At 37.5% G+C, this 22,112-nt stretch overlaps 3 protein-coding genes and 1 pseudogene across 3 annotated transcripts; 2 read left to right on the top strand and 2 right to left on the bottom strand.

Annotated features, from left to right (window-relative positions):
* Positions 1–2,550: 2,550 nt before the first annotated feature.
* LOC126634631 (uncharacterized) lies at positions 2,551–3,554 on the bottom strand. Its single transcript, XM_050305165.1, has one exon. It carries the CDS (start codon positions 3,519–3,521, stop codon positions 2,835–2,837), a length of 687 nt encoding a protein of 228 aa, XP_050161122.1. The 5' UTR covers positions 3,522–3,554; the 3' UTR covers positions 2,551–2,834.
* Positions 3,555–6,486: 2,932 nt separating this feature from the next.
* On the bottom strand, positions 6,487–8,391 carry LOC126634629 (uncharacterized). Its single transcript, XM_050305164.1, has 2 exons — positions 7,105–8,391; positions 6,487–6,931 (listed from the first exon to the last, which is right to left on the bottom strand). Exons 1-2 carry the CDS (start codon positions 8,114–8,116, stop codon positions 6,891–6,893), a joined length of 1,053 nt encoding a protein of 350 aa, XP_050161121.1. The 5' UTR covers positions 8,117–8,391; the 3' UTR covers positions 6,487–6,890.
* Positions 8,392–12,074: 3,683 nt separating this feature from the next.
* On the top strand, positions 12,075–12,815 carry LOC126634632 (uncharacterized). Its single transcript, XM_050305166.1, has 3 exons — positions 12,075–12,207; positions 12,297–12,463; positions 12,555–12,815. The coding sequence occupies exons 2-3, from the start codon at positions 12,308–12,310 to the stop codon at positions 12,774–12,776; spliced, it is 378 nt and encodes a 125-aa protein (XP_050161123.1). The 5' UTR covers positions 12,075–12,207; positions 12,297–12,307; the 3' UTR covers positions 12,777–12,815.
* Positions 12,816–13,272: 457 nt separating this feature from the next.
* LOC126582615 (uncharacterized) lies at positions 13,273–18,894 on the top strand (annotated as a pseudogene).
* The last annotated feature ends 3,218 nt before the right edge of the window (positions 18,895–22,112 follow it).

The raw sequence follows: 22,112 nt of genomic DNA, 5'->3' as shown, positions 1-22,112 counted from the left end.
CATGTTTATCAAGTTGATAATTACAAGAGTTTTTGTTTTGTTTTAATACTATCACATGCATATCTATTTTGAATGCATTATCTGATTCACGTTTGGTTTAATTGCATTGATTGGATATTATATATAGGATTGTATTTAGCCCTTTAAAATTGGCTGCATATGCATTTAGGTTTTCCCGATGGTATAAACACGAGCAGCAATGCATTAAACAGAGAGAAAAATTCATGTGCCACATGTCTAGGGTTAAGTCAGTTTATATTTTCATCTTGATGAATCAGAGTAGGTTTTTAGTTTTGCTTTTACCACATGATATATCATTTGAATGCAAACGTTTGTTAGCGGCCCTAAGTGCACCGAGAGTTATCTTCGTTTAAGAAAAATCAGTTTTATTGCCAAGTGTTTTTCAAAGAAAATATTAGTTTTTGTTCACTGATTTTTCATGCGCTTTAATTAGAAATCAATTATGAAAATGTGCCTTGTGATTTTCATAATTGGTTGATTTCCAAAAATCATTTCATTACATACATTCTACACGATTGCGTTAGTATCCTGCAAACTTCGAGGCGACAGTGATTGACGGCCACGTTAGTATCGTGCCACTTCAACTAGAAGGCTGAAGAGAGATCGAGTAGCAAAGCGCGGAGACAGAACTGCCTACTAGTATGTGTGTCTAGTTGATGAGTTTTGTAAGTCTTTCTGTACTCATTTCTCTTAGTGTTTGTCCTGGCTTGGGAGCCCGAGAATTTTCCCAGTGGTGGGTTTTGCCTCGTTAAATCCTACATCATGTGTGCACGTTTTATTTATCGTTTTAATTGCATATGAGTATGATAGTTTGATATGTGATGTGAATGTGGATTTAATTTGAGAACAGAAAATTAAATTGAAATTTGAATTGGATTTTTAAATTGGAACCTATTCACCCCCCTCTAGGTTAAACTAGTACCATCCTAGAACTTTCACATGGTAAGTAGGTTGTACATATCAGAATTACTTTCAACTTTTTCTATGTTTTTGGAGTTCTAGACTTGTTAAGGGATAAGATAAGAGAAGAAGTGGACCAGAAGAGGAAAGAGTTTGATTACACTGTCTTGTAAGGATAATATTTGTGTATCTGATGGCGCAAGTTTCCCCTCCTTCTTCCTTGCAATAAACCAGGTCAGTACAAGATGATCTGTTGAAATTAAATTTGTGCAGCGTCGTAGACAAAGGTGGTGAGCGAGTCTAGCTACCTGTGAGAAAGCAAACAATTGAAGTTAGACCTTGGCAACGATGGGACACTGGCAAACTTCTTCGACGTTACAATTGAAGTGAGGCCTTGGCAACGGTGGGATACTGACAAAAAGCTTTGACGATCAAGTTAGTAAGTAATATTGAAACTCAAGCACGGAAAAAGAGAATAATTTATGCGTTACAGAATTGCTACTAGAAATCTACTCTACATGAGAGTATTTATAAGAGTCGGGAGAAACCTTTTAGAATATAGAATCCCTATTAAACTGAGAGAATCTAAAAAGATATCTAGGATTAGAGATTGTTTCATTTAGGAGTGTGATTACTTGAGTCACGCCATAATCCTTAGATTGTAGGAATATCCAAAAATATTGTAAACTCATATGATCTGGATCAAATCAGGTTTTCCTTGTCTTGTAGAACAAGAACGATCAATCTTAGCAAAGTCGGTAGACTTCGCCTACCTTTTTGGAGTACATCAGGATCTTTGGTCAGTTTAAATTATAAACGGTGTATCATAGACATGAAGTTTTATATTATAGATCATTGTATAAAGATCATCTCTAAAAAAAATTCATTTAAAAATGAGATTGTTTGGTTATCGAACTAACATGGATGGATTCGTAAATGAGTTACGGACCGTCTATTTATTTGCTATAGTTGACTGATTAAACATCCTTAGTTTTAATTGATTTTTGTAAAGATAATCTTTTTAGATCAATTTATAATATGAACAATTTTAATTATAAACATAAAGTTATGTGGATAAGCGGAATTGAGGAGGAACTCTTCTCAATCCCTCTCTTTAATTTATTAAAGTTCGGTGAATGTGAGATTTTTTTGTATTTTTATGTGTTTTTGGAGTTCTAGATCTTGTGAAGAGAAGAAAATAAAAAGAACATAAGTGGACCAGAAAAAAGAAGGACATCCATCACATCAACGGCAAGATTACACTTTCTCTTTATTTTTAGGAATTTTAACGAAAAACTTCCAGTACTGTTTATTTAACGAAAAATCTGGTATTATTCACTTTATCTTTTATTTTGTCCTAATCATTAAAACTCAAAATTTTCAAATCATTTTCATTAGTTTTCCTTATATTGTTTCCTCTCTTTCTTTTGTTACAGTATATGGATTACACTCATGAAATCGCCAAAGCTCATAGCACATTTTCTTACTTGTAGTCCTGACATAGTCAATCCACAAGCAATGAATTTATGATGTTTAAACCGACACCTACTCAATCATCAAGTTGTTTGTGTTTGGGGTGAGAAAAAAGGAATCATGATTATGTGCGACCAACGAATCACATGTTCTGCAGATTTCTAGTAGAGTGTAAAAAATAAATAAAAAATAAAAAACAATGTCTGCCTGTCCATGCTATACACATTTACGACAATATGCAGGATATGGGTGTTGGGTCGGATCATTTTTTTTATTTTGAGAAACTGGATCCGATCAATAACCAGGGCAAAGATGCCAGAGGAACAAAAGAAGCCTACCCAGAGGCAAACAACAGAGGAACCCGGGTAATGCAAGGGGTTGAAGGAAGCAGACGCAACAAACAAGCAACAAGCGTCACCCCTCCCATTACCAAAGCTAACTCAAGGAGGACAAGGAAGTCCATCATTACATAATACATGAACCAAAGAAGATGGCGGCCTATCGACCCAAGTAAAATCACACATCTCCTTATTTCTTCGCGACGCTAAAGAATCCGCCGCCATATTGGCTAATCTTGGAGTCCAAGACCAGCGACAGTCTTGAAAGGAATCTCCAAGTAGTTTACACTTCGTTAGCACTGGAAAAGCCTCCCACCTGCCATTTGAAATCTTACCCTTAAGGCAAGAAATAGAATCCTGGGAATCAGATTCAATCACAACAAAATTAAACCCCATAGCAACACCCATCTCACAGCCATGACAGATCGCAATCACATCTGCCACTGCCGCAGATTGAGCAACAATACTACTCCTCTTAGCAGTAATAAAGGTACCAGAAGAGTCCCTAACAACAACCCCCGAGAAACCCAATTTTGTATCTTGCTCCCAACTAGCATCGACATTGAGTTTGACAAATAGAGGAGGTGGAAGACTCCAAGGGGCTGGCACCTGAGCAGCAAGTTTGGCCAGTGAAGAATTCAGCACCGTGGCCCTGGAGGCTTCATGGAATGCACGGGCAGAGAACACTCTATCCACCTCAACCTTCGAATTCAAAGAGGAGTTAGTGAGGGTGATAAGCCAATTCACCCAAATAGTAATAGTATTGCGATTAATTCTAAGATTCAACATACCACCAAACCATATCAATTCCACCCACGGGCATAGAAGTGTTAAGATAGTTTCACAGAGAGAAATAGAAAAGGTTGAACAGAGAGAGAAAAGAGATAAAGATGTATATCAGATAAAAGCTTTCTTTCTTAATGCAATATGATTTACAACCCTCACTTATATATGTGTTCAGCTACAAGACTTGTGAAGCAAGTAATTCATAACCTTCTTATCTCAACTAACTTCTTCTAACCAAGTTATCTACCCTCTCCAGATTCCAACTAACTAACTATATGTATTTTAGCTGATTTAATCTTTTGACACATGGCTTTTGTTTTAACCATTGATAGTCTCTTCACTTGGATCACACTTTTGAACTTCATCCTTCTTACATTCCCCCTCAAGCTGATGCTCTAGTGCACTAAGCATCAGATTGCTGCAATGGTGCTGAAACAAAGGAGCAGACAAACCCTTTGTGAGGATATCAGCATACTGATCGGAGGAAGACACATGTTGAACCTAAAGATCACCCCGAGTGACTTTCTCTCGGACAAAATGGTAATCGATCTCAATGTGCTTGGATTTAGCATGAAAGACAGGATTGGACGAAAGGGCAATAGCTGAAACGTTGTCACAAAAGATCATAGGAAAGGAATATACAAGGACATGCATATCACATAAAAGTTGACGAATCCAGGCAAGTTCAGCAACTGTGATAGCTAGGGCTCGGTACTCAGCTTCGGTGGATGAACGAGAGACGATATGTTGCTTCTTGGATGCCCATGAGATAGGATTGGAACCAAGAAAAACCACAAAACCTGAAGTAGATGTGCGATCATTTGGGTCACCTGCCCCATCTGCATCACTATAAGACTGCAAATGTATCGGACCTGGCTTAAAATGGATACCATATGTAGACGTCCCTTTGAGATACCGAATGATCCTCTTAACGGCAATGACATGAGAAATCATGGGATTATGCATAAATTGACAAGCTTGGTTGACCGAAAATGCTATGTCGGGACGTGTAAAAGTAAGATATTGGAGAGCACCAACAACACTCCGATATTGCTTAGGCCGATGATAAGGCTTCCCATCATCTTTGAGGAGCCTATGATATGGTAGACATGGTGTAGCACAAGGTTTGGAGGCCTGGAGATCAACTTTATCAACGAGCTCATGAATATACTTGGTCTGTGACACAAATAAGCCTTCGGAAGTATAACTAATCTGCAAGCCCAAAAAATAGTGCAATAACCCCAAATCCTTCATTTCAAATTCGGCAGTAAGGGCAATGATGACTTGGTTGATCAAATGTGAACTACTGCCTGTGACAATGACATCATCAACATACAAAAGCAATAGCACAGTGCCCTTGGTAGACTGTTGTATAAACAAAGACGGATCAGCCGATGATACTTGAAATCCCAAACTGGGTAAGAAACTGGTAAATCGTTCATTCCAGGCTCGATGAGCCTACTTGAGGCCATATAATGATTTGTGAAGTTTGCAAACATAGTCGGAGGGATGTGATGTAATTTCAAACCCCGGAGGCTGCGCCATATACACTTCCTCTTGAAGGATGCCATGGAGAAAGGCATTTTTAACATCTAACTGCCGAAGAGTCCATTTGAATTGAGCAGCTAAGGCAAATATCAGTCGTATAGTCGTAGGTTTCACTACCGGACTAAAAGTCTCCAAGTAATCCACCCCCTCTTCTTAACTATATCCCTGTGCTACAAGCCGTGCCTTATACCTTGCCACAGAGCCATCTGCATGTTTCTTGATTTTGTAAATCCATTTACACCCGACTAAGTTCTTAGCAGGTGGTAAAGGTACCAAAGTCCAAGTCTTTTGAGAATGAAGAGCTGATATTTCCTCTTTCATTGCATGCTGCCATTCAGGAATCAGTGCTGCACTTTTAAATGTTTTAGGTTCAGAAGTAACTGTGGCTAAAAACACTTTCAGTTTGAACACCCCATTCTTCGACCTTGTCTGCATAGGATGAACATTCAGTGGTATAGGTAAAACCACACTTAGACTCTCAGGGTGAAAATCAGGATCCACAGGGATAGGGTGCTGTGTACCAACACTAGAGACGGGCATGGGATGTGGTGATAAGTCCCTGGGTGCATGTACTGCAGTGTGTTCATGGGAAGGTAAAGAAATGGACTCTGAGGCTCGAGATGCAACTGTATCCAATGATTCTGAGGCTCGAGATGCAGAAAGAGATTCTGAAGCACTAGATGAATGCATAGGCAAAGATTCTGTGGTCTGAGATGATGATGAATGAGATGAGGGTGATGATACTTGATTTGATAATGTAATGATTGGTGTGAACTGTGGTGGATGCATTGGACTTGGTGATGAATGTAACTGAGAGGATGCAGGAAACATGTGAGAAGAAGAAGAAAATATGGTACTTGAGTATGGAAAACTAGCTTCATCAAACAACACATGTCTAGAGACATATAATTTGCCAGTAAGAAAATCAAGACATATGTAGCCCTTGTATTGACTAGCATATCCCAAAAACACACAAGTGGCTGTTTTAGGCTGAAATTTAGAGGTATTGTATGGTTTTAGCAGAGGAAAACACGCACAACCAAAGACTCGAAGATGTTTAATGTCAGGAACAGTGTGTATAGCATTTGAAAAGGGGATTTCATATGTAATAAAGCACATGACATTCGATTGATCAGATAAGAAGCAGTAGCACAAGCATGAACCTAAAATTGGTTAGGCAGTTTTGCAGTTTGAAGAAGGGTGATTGCAGTTTCGACAATGTGCCTATGTTTACGTTCTGCTAAACCATTCTGTTCAGGTGTATAAGGACATGATTTGTGATGTAAAATGCCATGATGTGCCCAAAACTGTTGAAACTTATGACTTGTATATTCACCACCACTATCACTTTGGAATATTTTTACTACAGCAGAAAATTGGGTACTCAAATAAGCATGAAACTGAACAAAGGTTGCAAAGACTTCTATTTTATTTCGTAATGGAAAAATCCATGTATAACGAGTACAATCATCTATGAAGGTTACATAATATCTAAATCCTTCATAAGATAGTAATGGAGCAGGGCCCCATACATCACTGTGGATTTTTTCTAAAGGGTGTACAGATTTAGAAACAGGAAAACTAAAAGGTAATTTGGTAAATTTGCCCTCTAAACATGGTGTACAAGGTGATGAACATGTATCTAATGATGCAGGAACTTGAGATTGATGAAGGATTGCAGAAGTAATTGCGTTGGATGTGTGCCCTAGCCTTTTGTGCCATATACTTGAATGAACCGGTTTTGCAAGGAAACATGAATGAGATGCAGATGATGAGGATGACTGCTTGTGGGATGTGATGAAAGGTATAGGATAGTAACCAGCTTTACACAGCCCCTGGATGAGTATTTTCCCTGTGGATTTGTCCTGAACCCAAAAAGAAACATCATCACAAATAAATCGACACTTATTGTCCTTGCAGAGTTGATAAATTGATAACAAATGCTAGGAAAGCTTTGGAACATGTAAAACATTCTTAAGAGTGAGAGAATGTTGTGGGGCAACCAATGTAGAAGTGCTAATATTTGAAATTTGCAAACCTGCACCACTAGCAGTAGTGATTGTATCGGACCCTTGATATGGAGTAGATAGATCCAGGTTTGCCAATTCAGAGGTCATGTGTGATGTAGCCCCAGTATCTGCAATCCAAAATTGCTCAGTTGGTGCTGAAGGTTGATGATTTGCATGCATAGCTGTGAGATTAAGAGTTAGGGGCCGCCCTTGATAGGCAAAATTACTCATGTGGTAGCATTGAAGGGCTGAGTGTCCATATTTCCAGCATATCTGGCATTGAATAGGAGAGTTTGAAGCAGTGGTGTTATGTCTTTGGAAGCAATCTGCAGCAACATGACCCTTTTTGTTGCATATTTGACAGGTGGGAATTTCTGATGGGTGATCCGGACAGTAAGACTGGTATGGTTTTGGAGTACCAAGAATACCTGGATTACCATTAGAAAATCTTGGAGTGAAATTGTACTGAAGACGACCTTTCCCTCTGCCTCTGAAAAAACTCCATTTACCATAAGTGTGATAACCACCATTGAAAGTGTTATACGACCCACTACCGGGAGTAGACCCTTGACTATGACTGGCAGAACTTGGTCCTCCATTGTACTTGAAGGAATGATCAGAAGAAGATTTGGATTGATCTTGATCAAGAGCAAGAGCCTTCCCTTTGTCAGATTGAATGCCAGCAACCATAGCACTACCAAAAGACAAACCAGGAGAACTATCAAACGATTGATTGATGATTGCTTCTTCTGCCAAAAGTTGAGACCTGAAATCTTTGAGAGATATTCCATTTTCCCGTCCTCTGATCACACATCGGAACGTGTTGAAATCTGAAGGTAATCCTTTCAATGCAAGAATAATGATATCTTCATCATCAAATAATACTCCAGCTGCAGCAAGATGATCCCTTCCATCCTTAATCTTTTGAAGATAAACAGAAACTGATTCAGACCCTTTCTTGATATTCTGAAGCTCTGTCTTCATCTGAAAGATTGTAGCTTTTGTCACCGCAGAAAAACGCTCAGTAAGATTCAACCACATTTCTGCAGAACTCTAGCACCCAATGATGCAGGAAATGGCAGTTGTGGATAATGTGGCTATGAGCAATTGCATTAGTGCACGATCGTGCATTTTCCAGACTAAATAGTCATCAGTTTCAATCCCTTCAGTGTTAGAATCTTCATTGAATCTTGGTGGACACTTTCGTGAACCATCGATAAACCCCATAATGCCATGACTTTTCAGAAGCAATCGAACTTGGAAGCTCCATGTAAGATAGTTTGAATCATCGAGTTTTACTGTAACAGAAGTGGAGACGATGGAGAGAAGACCAGTAATAGGAAACTGAACAATTTGCAATTGAGCAGCAGTGACCATTTTGTAGATTTGCGTGACGAACTTTGATTGAGACTTTTGATCAAACAGTTGGTGGGCAGACGAGAAGAAACCAACCTTCGAAGCGACTGGTATGTTTCCAACGCCAAATATCACAGAAAGAAGCAAACTAGAGGGTAGAGAAGAGAAGAAAATGTGTAGGAAGCGGAAGCACCGGATCGTCCGGCGATGATACCATGTTAAGATAGTTTCACAGAGAGAAATAGAAAAGGTTGAACAGAGAGAGAAAAGAGATAGAGATGTATATCAGATAAAAGCTTTCTTTCTTAATGCAATATGATTTACAACGCTCACTTATATATGTGTTCAGCTATAAGACTTGTGAAGCAAGTCATTCATAACCTCCTTATCTCAACTAACTTCTTCTAACCAAGTTATCTATCCTCTCCAGATTCCAACTAACTAACTATATGTATTTTAGCTGATTTAATCTTTTGACACATGGCTTTTGTTTTAACCATTGATAGTCTCTTCACTTGGATCACACTTTTGAACTTCATCCTTCTTACAAGAAGAAAGAGATGCTCAATGGTCTCCTCGTGAGTTTGACATATTGGACAGAGAGGTGATGGCGCCACCAGTCTCCTAAAAAGGCCCACCTACGTAGCCAAAGCATTATGAACTGTCTTCTAAAAGAAACTTCGAAGCTTAGGTTGGGTCGGATCATTTAACCTTAAATTTTGCGCTTAAGGCTTGCGCCAAAGTAATGAAGCAGATGGAAGGAGAGGGGAAATTCATTGCCGGGTTTTGAAGTTGGGGTTTGATCGTGATTTGTATGTGCAGATCGAGACGATTTCAGTTCGTCTTCTCCTTCAACCTTTTTGCCTCCTTCGTTTGCATCGCCTCATCATCACCAATCTCTCTCAGAGCTAAAATTCCGAATTGGCCCCAAATTCCTGTTGAGATTCTCAGACAAGTATTATTTGCAGATATCATCAGGTGTTCAAACATGGTACGACCCTTCGATTTCCATTTTCCATTTTTGGTTTATTTTGAATCTTTGAATGCTTCACGTTAATGGAATTTTGGATTGGTTGACTGAATTTGAAGGCGTTTCCCATTTCATTCAGACTCCACTCTATGATTGAAGGGGGTGGGGCCACTTGGCATAACAAGTTATTTTATTTTTAAATTAATTTTTTTATAATCTTTTATCTATGCGTCACTCATAAATAATAAACTTAACTGAATTTTTAATGAATGTATGAAATTCAAATTAAATATCAAGTAAATTTATGAAATTTAAATATTTTAAACATGTTGTATAATGTTACAATTACACTCAAATTTTAGCCGGTAAAATGTAATTTCTCCTCATTTTTATCAAAATAGTTTACTAATGAGACATCAAATTATGCATCCACCCATAATACAACAAAGAAAATAATAAATCACGTGAATTTGGTATCTCGTATATAAAAATCTCCCATCAATTTCACTGACGTGGGATTAATTTAAAAAATTTCAAATTCGATGAAGAGGACCATATTCGTACTGTGGATTTTTTAGCTTAAAGTTCTATTTGTCCAATTGAAACAAAGATATATTTTGGAAAAAGAAAGACAACACTCCATAGTGAGCTTACACCTGTCTTTTTTGTAATGAGATTATTATTTTAAAATAGTGTTGGAATAAGATTAACTTTGCTATTCTCAAGCCTGAATAAAATAGGACGAAAGGTGTCAAGCAGTCAACAACTGACATTTTGTTTTTAATCAAATTCTTATGATAATGAAGGATTTATACAACTGATACCTCTCAGTGAGATAAGGCGTCTTAGTAAAATTAAAATATCAATATTTGATTTTCATACTTGTGGCAAAAGAACATCACTTCTTGTTTCCAGACTAATTTATGATTGTTAAGGAACATGATTGTATTCGGATCCTCTTTGTGAGGATATTAGGGTTCAATTAATTCTATCTGGTTATCAGTCATCATGCGGTCAGAAATTATTTTAAATTTTTTATTTAAATTGAACACAAACAATCTTAACTTAAAACTGACTGCACAATATTCAATGAACAATTAAGATAAGTTGATCCCTAGACTCTTCATACAGAGAGTCCGAAAAAATCCTGATTCGATTGTTATGAATCATGCATAGTTGAAAGTGTCTTTTTTTTTTTCTTTTTGGGTCAAATTGAAAGGGTTGTCTTAGTCTTGCTAAAAAGAAGAGACGAAACCGTGTCTACGCTTGGAGGTGGGCATACAAAGAAGGCCCCGCAATCAATTAGTTTTTGGAGTTTCTAGATCTTGTTAAGGGATGAGATAAGAGAACAAGTGGATCAAAAGAGGAAAGAGTTTTGACCAAAAAAAAAAAAGGAAAGAGTTTGATTACACTTTCTTGAGAACAAGTGGACCAAAAGAGGAACGAGTTTTGTGGATGCAAATTTCCTTATTTTTGAAGAAAATATACCTGTAAAATAATAACACCTAAAATTAAGGTCGAGAATCTTATTCGTCCACGATGAATGAGGAGGGTTTTGACTGAAGAACCTCCGATACCAAAGTTAGAATTTGAGAGAGAAAGTATTTAGGAATTTTTAAAGAGAGAATGAATTAGCATTTTAGTGGAAAAAATTGGACTATTTATAGGGATGTGGTTGGCCCTATTTGGAGAATAGGGTCTGGCCATTTTTGGTGGAATTAGGGATTCAATTGCTAGATATTATGTGAAATAATATCTTGCAATTATGTAATATTATGTGAAATAATATATTGCAATTAATCTAGGCAATCAATCCTAATTTAAATAGGATAATTGGAAGTTACCTTTTAATTTAAGTGGGGATTTGATGAAGAGTGATGAGAGGGATTTGAATAAATATCATTTTGATCACTGTTGTTGTCCTTTGCACAAGTGTGGGAATTCCGGTGTGTCTTGAGGGTAATTTTTGTCATTTTTACCTAAAATTCCACGTGTTGTCTTCATAATTTTCTTGATTATTTTTTGCTCTACAAGCTTGATTATACTTTCTTGTAAGGATAATATTTGTGTATCTGATGGTGCAAGTTTCACCTCCTTCTTCCTTGCAATAAACCAAGTAAGTACAAGATGATCCATCGAAATTAAATTTGTGTAGCGTCGTAGACAAAGGTGGTGAGCAAGTCTAGCTACCTGTGAGAAAGCAAACAATTGAAGTCAGACCTTGGCAATGATGGGATACTAGCGAAATGCTTCGACGTTACAATTGAAGTCAGACCTTGGCAACGGTGCGAGCAGTCAAGTTAGTAAGCAATATTAAGACTCAAGCAGAAAAAAGAGAATAATGTATGCATTACATAATTGCTACTAGAAATCTACTCTACATGAGGGTATTTATACTGGTCGGGAGAAACCTTTTAGAATATACAATACCTATTAAACTAAGAGAATCTAAGAAAATATCTAGGATTAGATATTGTTTCATTTAGGAGTGATTACTTGAGTCACGCCCTAATCCTTAGATTGTAGGAATATCTAAAAATATAGTAAACTTGTATTATCCGGGTCGGATCAGGTTTTCTCTGTCTTGCAGAACAAGAAGGATCAATCTCAACAAAGTCGAGGACTCCACCAACCTTTTTGGAGTACAGCAGGATGCTTGGTCAGTTTATATTATATAAAGCGCCAAAGCTCCGGGGGTATATGGTTTCTCAGAGCCCTTATCCTTACATGCCTTGGTGGTTGTTCAAGTTTGTCATCACATTTGGGCCGTCTGGTCACTGACTTTTTTATATGTTCATCGTTTAAGGTATGCTTAGACTTCCTTTGTTTCAATTTTTTTTCCTTTTTTTGGTTTCACGTATGCTCGATTGACGTAAAATCTCATTGAATAAGTAGGCAGATTGAACATGGCAGCAGCTACAATTGTTCCTATAGTTCTTAACCTTAAGAACTATGACGATTGGAGTCCTCGGGTGAAGACTTACTTGATGGCAGAAGATCTTTGGGATATTGTCGAAGGCACATATAAAAAACCGCCTCTTATTGACCCCTTTCCAATTGATGTATGTTCTATGATTTTCATATTGTTTGGAAATTAGATTGTATTTAAATTCATACTTATTTCATATATTCTCATTTTCCTATTTTCTCTAGGGATCTTTACCAATTATCAAAACAGGAGAAGAAAAAGAAGCTGAAATTAAGGCTTGGAAGATGAAGAATGTCAAGGCCTTATATGCAATCCCGAATTCTTGCGGGGATGATACTTATCAATTTATCAAGAGCGCAACCACAGCCAAAGAAGCATGGGATACTTTGTTAGAAAAATTGAATCCAGGTCGTAATCAATCATCAGACGGAAGAGGTACGACATAAATTGATAAGTAGAAATGTGTGCACGATTATTCTCCAGTACCAGCTGAACTTCTCACAAACACAGGCATTTGTAAGAAGGAAACAGAAAAGGCAAATTGAGAATTGAATGGTTGTTAGCATAAACATATACCAGAAACATGTGATATGAATCACAGTGATCAAAACACAAAACCCAATTCATAATCCTGTAGCACAGAGAAGAAACTTACCAGTAGATGAACTAGAAGAAGCAGTGTAAGATCCAACATCGTTTAGGGGTGAGGATCCTTTAAACCTTATATGTATATTCTCATCTCTATCTAGCATAAGTCTTTTTGAGAGCTCACTGGCTTTGGGTTCCATCGGAACTCCGAAGTTAAACGAGTTTGCGCGAAAGCAATCTCATGATGGGTGACCCATTGGGAACTTCTGAGTTCCCAGAAACAAAACCGTGAGGACGTGGTCGGGACCCAAAACGAATAATATCGTGCTACGGCAGAGTCGAGCCTGGGATGTGATGGGGCCTAAGCCGAGATGTGACAAGCACATGTCCAAGTTCTACAGCAAACAAGCAGTGCACCTTCTCCTCTCTCCAGTAATCAATTTACTCTAACTTTTGCTCTAACTAATAATAGGTTTTAGTCCGATGATAGAGCGTGCAAACTGTGAAAGCATATGCCACTATATAGACAACATAATCCTAGCCAAGTTCTATAAGGATTCCCCTATTAAAATCCATATAGAAATCTGATTCTATTCAAATAGTAGTTCAGTATCTTTGTTCCTCAAGTGTTTCAGAACAACATGGATTACAAATCCATTCCCAACAAGACTTTCTATTCAATCTTGAATTCAATAACTAAATTCACAGACTCATACTAATGCTCATATTCTTACCATGGTAATATCTGAACACCAAGATTTCCTTTTTCAAACGAGAGGATACTTGTTCAAGCATATCCAACACGAACCATTCAACATGATGCCATCCCAGAGTTGGCAAAGGAAGAAGGGCGCACTGGAGGTATATATGCTAAGACTTGTATATAATTCTAATCAATACTAATTAAATCTGCATCGACTGCTAAGAGAAGTTTTATTAACAATGTTAGAATTTGTATATAAAGCATGGCACGCAGGACATGATGAGAGCAGTGGAAATGATATCCGGGAAACTTTCGTCAAATCTGTGAAGTCGGGAGATTGGGATAATGCCATCAAGTTACTTCGCAAACATCCCGAGCTCGGAAGTGCAAGAATTTCAGATGACAAAATTCAAGGTGGCGGTACCGCTTTTCACTACGCCCTCTGGAATTTCAGAAGTAGGGTGCGCATCATAAAACAGCTGGTGGATTCAATGACAAAGGAAGACTTGGAAATACAAGACAATCTTGGTTTGACAGCTCTTTTTCTTTTAATAATATTTTGTCAAGATAGGGTGGACGTAGCTAAAAGCATGGTTGAAAAGAACGACAAGTTACTTAGTATTTTACCTGCCAATACCATCGGCAACAGGACGACTCCTCTAGTTGTCGAGGCTCAGAGGTTGTCAAATGGGGAAAGAATGGCTCGTTATCTGTATTCGGTCACTCCACACGACACTCTACACGTTAGCGATGCCGCTCAACTAATTTCTCTCGGTTTTCACCTCCATAGATTTGGTAAGAGACAGAATCGATCGACTTTCAAACATGACCAATTATTAAGGTCACTGCCTCGTATCTTCTTTGCCCGTGTGAATTTTTTTGTTGCAAATTTTTTTCTGCAAACTCACAATGTTCTTTTTTTTAATCACACTTCTATTATATATAGATATTGCGTGGGATTTGATTCAGCGTTATCTACAATTAGGCATGGCTAAAGACTACAACGGAGATTTTTCCTTAATAACATTGGCCAGTAACCATTCTGCTTTCTTAAGTGGATGCCGGCTCAATTTCTGGGAAAATTTGATATATTATGGTTAGTACAATACCACTTTTTATTTGCTCCTCATATATTCCGTTATTCTGTGATTGCAATTTTCAAAGTTACCCTCCACAATAAATATCCTTTAGCTCTACTATGTTCACAAGATTAACATCAACAGATTTTGTAATTAGTGTTTTGTTTCCCCATGTTTTATCTAACGAATCAGTTTTTGCAGCAACAAATAACTGATTAAGCGGACTCTAATTAAAAAAAAAAAAACAATATATGTCTGTGTTAGCACAAGGTTCTGTTGGACCATTAAAATAATATAGAGCTGTCTTTGGGCCTAAATGAGATGGGCCTCAAGAGCGCCCATTAGAGAACAAAAAAGACCAAGACATTGAGCAAGAACAAATGAACGATCATAACACTGATAGCAGTGTCCCATGTTGGTTTGAGGGCCAAGTTCTTTCGGAATGTTAAAAAATGCTCGAAACTTATAGCCATGTAATATATATCATTTACTTCCAGGCTTATATATGTTTGGTTCGTGACATTTATAGCAACTACCATTCTTATGATAGAGTAATTATCCAATTAGAAGTACTGAATGAGTACAAAACATAAAAAAACTTAGCTTCAGAAGTTTTTGATTCGATTAATATGTTTGGGCTTGTGTTGATAGGTATACGCAAAAAACATCTTCCTCCCATCAACAACGATAGTCAGAGTGATCAAAGGCATGTGTCAGACCAAAAAGAGAATCAGAGTCTCATTTCCGTAGGTATATTACGTGTTTGAATTGCGATTTGGTTTTTGTTAATGCCATGGGAAGTTGTTCTATAATGCTACTACAAATATAGATGTATGAACATCTTAATCCGTATTTACACTTCCTACTTATGGCTATAACTGAGTCGAGCCAAACAAACTATCACGCTGCTCAAGCTTGGTTTGTCTAACTAGTTCAAGCTAAGTGTTGACTTGCTTCTTCTACAAGCCAAACCCACTACAAGCTCAGGTTGTTTCTAGCTGATATACTGTCCTCAGGGTCGGCCCTGAGGGTAGCCCAAGTAGGCGCCCACCTAGGGACCCTACTTCAGAAGGGCCTCCAAAAAAATTTTATATCCTATAATTAACATATAAATAAAAAAAAAGTAAGAAATATCATAATTCATTTGTTAGTGCAGTGGAAATGTTGGCTTCATTTTTCTTTGGGATGTTGAGTTTGAAACATGAAGCTGCCTTTCAGTCACTAGATTTTTCTTGTTTTTCAGATTTACTGCCAATCCATATGTTCAAATGCATATAAAGTTATAAAACTCAAGTCTCTTTGCAATCTTTTTTCTTTCAACTTCTAATTCTTTCCATTTCTATCGAATGTTTAAACCAACTTCTCATTCTCTCCATTTCTATTGAATGTAAACCAACTATCATATAGTCTTAAAGATTGTACTTTAAGATAATCAAAACTTTGAATTTATATTTTTCTTTTCAATAACTCTTTAGTAAATGGATTATTTTAATATTCAATTCGTTAGTGTGATGTTGATTTTAGAAGAAAAAAAACACAAGAGAAACAATTGGTGTTGAATTTATTATACTCGTCAATCAAGTTTTATTGTTCTTGACTCTCAATCTTAGACTCTTGACTGCAAACATTTAGTACATTTGTGTCTAAAAACATGAATCGTGTAATGTTTAAATAATGTTTGTATATTTATCTTCTTTTGATATTGATTTTTAATTATATTTGATATGAAAATAGAACTTTTTATGTATTTAACGAATTCTTTTTTATACAAATCAATATACAAAGAACCGGAGATCAGAGAATTTTAGGGCCCCACTTCGAAGGCTAGCCTAGGACCCCTAAATTCTCAGGGCCGCCCCTGACTGTCCTATACCTATCCTGCATTCCTTCTTCTTTTTTTTCCCCTTCTTTTATTATAGCGTGTGTGTGTGTATTAACCAACGTTTATGGCCATAATATGGGACTTGCATTGCAGTACCGGGTTTATATATCCGAGGACTGGTGACGAAGGTCCAAGAACTTTTGGGTAGGCCACATATTCTTATCGTTAAATTGAGGAATTATTATTATTGTTAAATTAAGAGTCAATATTATATTTTAAAATGTTTGTAATTTATATTTGTTTCAATGAACTTAGGAATCAATCGTATATATCGGATGAAATTGATGCATGAGAGAGTCAACCAGTTTCTACCCCTCATGTTTGAGAATTTGATAGAAGCTAGGAATTTTGACCAAATCGTATGCTTGAACAAAGTATTGTTCGCAGCAGCAGAATAAGGATATGTGGAGTATATTACTCATTTACGCAGAGCTTCCTCATTCGCCTTAAACTTAATTCGGAATGAAAAAGGACAGAACTTGTTCCAAGTTGTCGCTGAATGCCGTCAGCACAAAGTTTATAATCTTATACATGCCTTCGATGACTCTGATCAAAGTGATGTAGTAAAATTGACCAAAATGAAAAGAAGTGAGGTTGTCGGCCTCGTTGATAAGTTTGGCAATAATATGCTACATACAGTAGGAAGTATTTCCTCAATGACATTGTCAACAATTAATCACATTCGAGGTGCAACTTTGCAAATGCAAAGAGAACTACAATGGTTCAATGTGACTATCTATCTATCTATCTATCTATCTATCTATCTATATATGTTTATTTTTATATTTCCAATTTTTGACTAATATTTTGTACGAGTGATCTTCGAATGATGATTTTCAAAATGAATAGTTTGGATCATGAAGTTTTGTTGTGGAGTGAGCCTAAACCAGTGGTTAGCGTCATATTAACTTACTAACTAGTTAGACTATCTCCAACCCTGGGCTAAAAGCCAAATTACCCCCCAAATTACCCCCCAAATTACCCCTCCAAACACTCTCCAACCCATGCTAAAATTTTAGGCTAAATGCCAAATGCTATTTCTGGGCCAAATACCCCCCAGCTTTCCTCCCGGGCTAAATGCGAAATGTTTATCGGAATTTAAATTTTTTTAGATTAAAATGTTCATAAAATTAATTTACAATAATCTACATATTTATTTTTTTTTTTTAAAATTGATTTAAGAAAAAAATTTAGGCTAATTTCATTCTTTAATAATTCCGGGCTAAAATTTTAGGGTAGAAGGGTTGGAGCAGAAAAGATGTTTCTGGGCTAAAAGCTAAATTTTCCGGGTTAAAAATTTTGGCTTTTGGCCCAAGGGTTGGAGATGGTCTTAGAGCTTGAGCGCTCTTATATATACATATATATTATCATGTTAAGTATATGCTGTTACATACAAACTCGCATTGTCATATAACAATATAGATAAGTACTTCATAATGTTGTCTCAGAGGGAAAATATTGTTCGAGGATATGAAGAGATGTACTTCACAGTCGCATCACTAAATAGTTCTTTGATTGGATGAAATGCAGGAGGTGGAGAGTGTTGCAGATCGCAATGATCGTGAATCTATAAATAAAGATCATATGACACCCCGTGAAGTATTTACCAAGAGCCATAAAGAATTGGGGAAAGAGGCAGAAGAATCAATGAAAAACACATCAACTTCTTGTACAGTTGTAGGTGCTCTCATTGTTACCATGATGTTTGCCGCAGCATTCACAGTTCCTGGAGGAAATAATGGAGATACAGGTCTTCTTACATTCTTAAGTCAAAAGGTATTCACAGTTTTTATAGTTTCGGATGCAATCTCACTCTTTTCTTCCACAACCTCGGTTATAATGTTTCTGGGAATTCTCACGTCACGTTATTCTGAAGATGATTTCCTCAAATCGTAGCCCACAAAAATGATAATAGGCCTTTTCACCCTCTTTTTATCTATTGCAACCATGATGATTGCCTTTTCTTGTGCACTTTACATGATGCTTGACGGAAAAAAAGTGATTGTTATTCCAAGCATTTTGCTTGCCAATGTTCCAATTGCCTCGTTCATATAGATGCAATTTCCGTTCCTTGCTGAGTTATTAATTTCTACTTTTGGACCGGGGATATTTGATAGGAACCAAGAAAAGTTGTTTTAATTCATAAGTTATCTTTAGTTTGTGTTGGATTTGCTTCTTGTTAAGAAACTTGTAAAGAGAGGCCATGTCTATGCTTTTTCTTTAGCCAATAAGTTTTGGACTTTGGGAAGATGATTCCCTTCTACTGTACTTCAAAGCTTAAATAGTTCGTGGAACATTAGAAACTTTTGCACAAACGTTACCAACAATGGCAGCAATGAACAATGCATAACGCCAATAAGGGAACATCTTCTCGTTGTGCTTCTTGGACATTGATCGAAGGCTGCGCAAACAGTGCAGAATCTGCATATGTTGGTGTTTCTTTGCTGAATCATTATATGGGGCACAAATATAACATTCTTCCTCTTCAAGTAGTTGAGTTTAAAAGGGGATTTCATATCAATAAGAATGACTTAACTGAATTGGGTACATCACCACAGTAATGTCTCGGTCCAATAACACAATGTCACACATTAATCTTACTCCAAATGACATTATATTGTTTGACCATAACTCCTCCGTGACAATATATGCAATCTATCTAATTATTTTTCCGCGTGAACAAGTTAAAATGTCATTCCAATAAGCAAAATCACATTGCCTTTGCACTATGCAAGGGCCATCGTGGTCCCCATATAATTTTATGCTTTTTATACCGACCACCTACTTAATCAACCACATTATCTGCATGTGTTTGGGTTACAAAGTAGGCACCATTTTTCTGAGTGTGTACGAAAACAGTGTCTGATCACTGGCGTGGAGAATTCTAGTGGTGCATGACAGATAAGCTGCACATTCTCAGTGTGTACGGTATCAGATCTTCCACTAATTCCGACATAGATTTTTTCCGTGTGACTAGAAAGATAACAACAAAATGGTATGAGTATACCACTACGCATTTTTGTGACGAGAAAATAAAAATATTCGAATAAAAATACACATATTTTAATTATGTTAGCATACAAAAGTATCATGGTAATATATCGTGTTATAAGATGAATTTTTTAAGTGTCAGATATTTAAGCAGGTACTCCACATATTAGACAATAAATTGGGGAACATGAAAACTTATAAGAAATTTTATTTCATGGGTAATAAATTTGTTTTCACACCTAAGTTTTAAAATATTTTCTTGAATTTTCAGTTTTATCTGAAATAAATTGAAAAAAAAAACACGAGTATAATCACTTTATCTTCAAAGCGCCTGACGTCACAACCCCTCCTAATCGCACCCACAACACCCATCCAAAACCACCACACCAGCCACTACTCCCAACTTCTACGGCAAATTCAAACATTCACTAAAAATGAAAAGAATAAAACAAAGAACACACCACCCCTGGGCCCTGGCCACTAAAGCCAATGTTACGGGAATGGTAAACGAGTTCAAATCAACTTCTTTTTGTGGTTTCTCTAATTTGTTGAGAATTGGCTCGTATTGCTAATTAATTTTACAATGGAACATCAACTTTTTTAATGATATTAGAGTAAATTGTTTTATGTGTGAAACCTAACAGTTATATGTGCTCCACGTCACATGAGTTGTGTTGTTTACGTGTTAGGTTTGAAAATTCGCCGCACGTGACGGGACGTGTTAAGAATGAATCCTACATTGATGAGAGGAAGAACCTTGCACATGTTTATAAGAGGTTGGACCACTCTCTATTTTGCTAATTCGTTTTATGATAGAAGTCCAATTTCCTTTAGAGCAAGTCCATCCCTAAAGACTTTGTGCCAGCATCCAGCGCATTTATCCACTTAAATAAACAGTAATAGGCCAAAGCATCTCCACCCCTAAAAATACGCTGGCACCCAGCCCATTTAATATTATATTATTTTATTTATAACAATTAATATTTTATCACTTAATTTATTTTTCCTTCTTTCTTCCTTTCACTCTCCGGTCCTTTCTTTCTCTCTCTCTCTCTATCTATTTTTTCTCCCTCTCTTTTCCAGCTCACTCCCGTGAGAATTTCCATAGCATATTCCTCTTCACGTCGGGGAATCTGTGTGGAGTATTTGAACCGGAAACCTCCGTCACGGAGCTCTCGGATTTCAGATTCTCATATCCGGTCTTTGTGGTCCCCATTTCTGTGATGGATATGCAGGTGGAACAATCCGAGGATGACGACATGGTGTCGCCGTCGCAGTCTTCGGAAAAAATTTCAGGCGAGCAGGAGAAGCAGAGAGATTGATGATCAGGGGTTTCGGCAACGGATTTGCAATTAGAGCAGAGAGGGTGGCGGACATGGCGGGCAACGAGGAAGTTGGCCTGGTGGACGTTGGCATCATAGCGGGAGCAGAGAATCAGTCAGCAGCTTGAATCAAAGAGGTGATGAGAGAGAGAAAGAAATGAGGAGAGAGAGAGGGAAAAAAATGGAGGGAGATGGAAGTTGGAAGCGGATCGGTGCCAAGAGTGAGCCGGATCGCAGCCGAGCGAGGAGAGAGAGACAACGAAGATTGTGAAGTTGCAGAGCCCCAGCGACGCCTGAGTCGTAGAGCCCCAGGATGGAGGAATATGTTATGCGGGTGTAACCATGACGTCAACATGGCGTCAAATGAGCCGTCTCCTTCCTCTGTCGATTTTAGGCCGGCCTGTGGACTGGCTTGAGCTGGGTGCCAGTCTATTCCACGGGCTGGAGTGAATTGGCTGAGTCCCAGCTTGTTTTTTCCACTGGGTGCCGGGCTATTCCACCTCCGGTGGAACTGCTCTTATAGTATCAGAACAGGTTGTCCATTATGTGAAAATCCAAAAGGACACACGGGCTCACGTATCATTCACTTGTTGTCCACGTGTAGGCTTGAAAATCAGTCACGCGTTCGATGGCGTGTTGAGAGTTAACTCATACTGCCAACATAATTGAAGAACATGTGTTAATAAATTTCATTTTTTTAACTTTATTGTCATAAAGGATAAATTAATTATAGAGGCAAAGAGAGGCCACCTACTAAAACAAGCGCAAAAGATTCGAACTTATTGTAAACATTGCAGATTCGGAGTAGGCCTGGATTGTTTTTTGGGTCAAGAGATGAAGCGGGTCGCGTCGTGGGTCAAATTGATTTCGTGGTCAACCAATGTGCATCGGACAACCGCCTCGTTTCAAGCCAACCGCAGATTCGACCAACGGCTGCTCAGAAACGAGGGCGAGATTGCGTGGTGGGGGAATGCGAACGAGGGTGTGCGGTGGCGTGGGGTTGGTTGCTGTATGGGAAAAAGATGGATCTTCTTTATTAATTTTTTTTTTGTTTTTGTTTTTTAATAATTTTAAATTTTTGGTGGGCCAAAGTTGCCACAGTAATTGAGGGATAGACTAACAAAAGTATAAAAATGACAAAAAATCAAATTTCAAGTATGAAAGTATGATGAAAATACATAACTGTAACAAAATGCGACTTTTGTGAAACTTAAAAT

This window comes from Malus sylvestris, chromosome 9 (genome assembly GCF_916048215.2).
Source record: "Malus sylvestris chromosome 9, drMalSylv7.2, whole genome shotgun sequence".
Lineage (NCBI taxonomy): Eukaryota > Viridiplantae > Streptophyta > Magnoliopsida > Rosales > Rosaceae > Malus > Malus sylvestris.
Note: the sequence above shows the minus strand (reverse complement) of the source record. Positions and strands in the feature narration are given on the sequence as shown.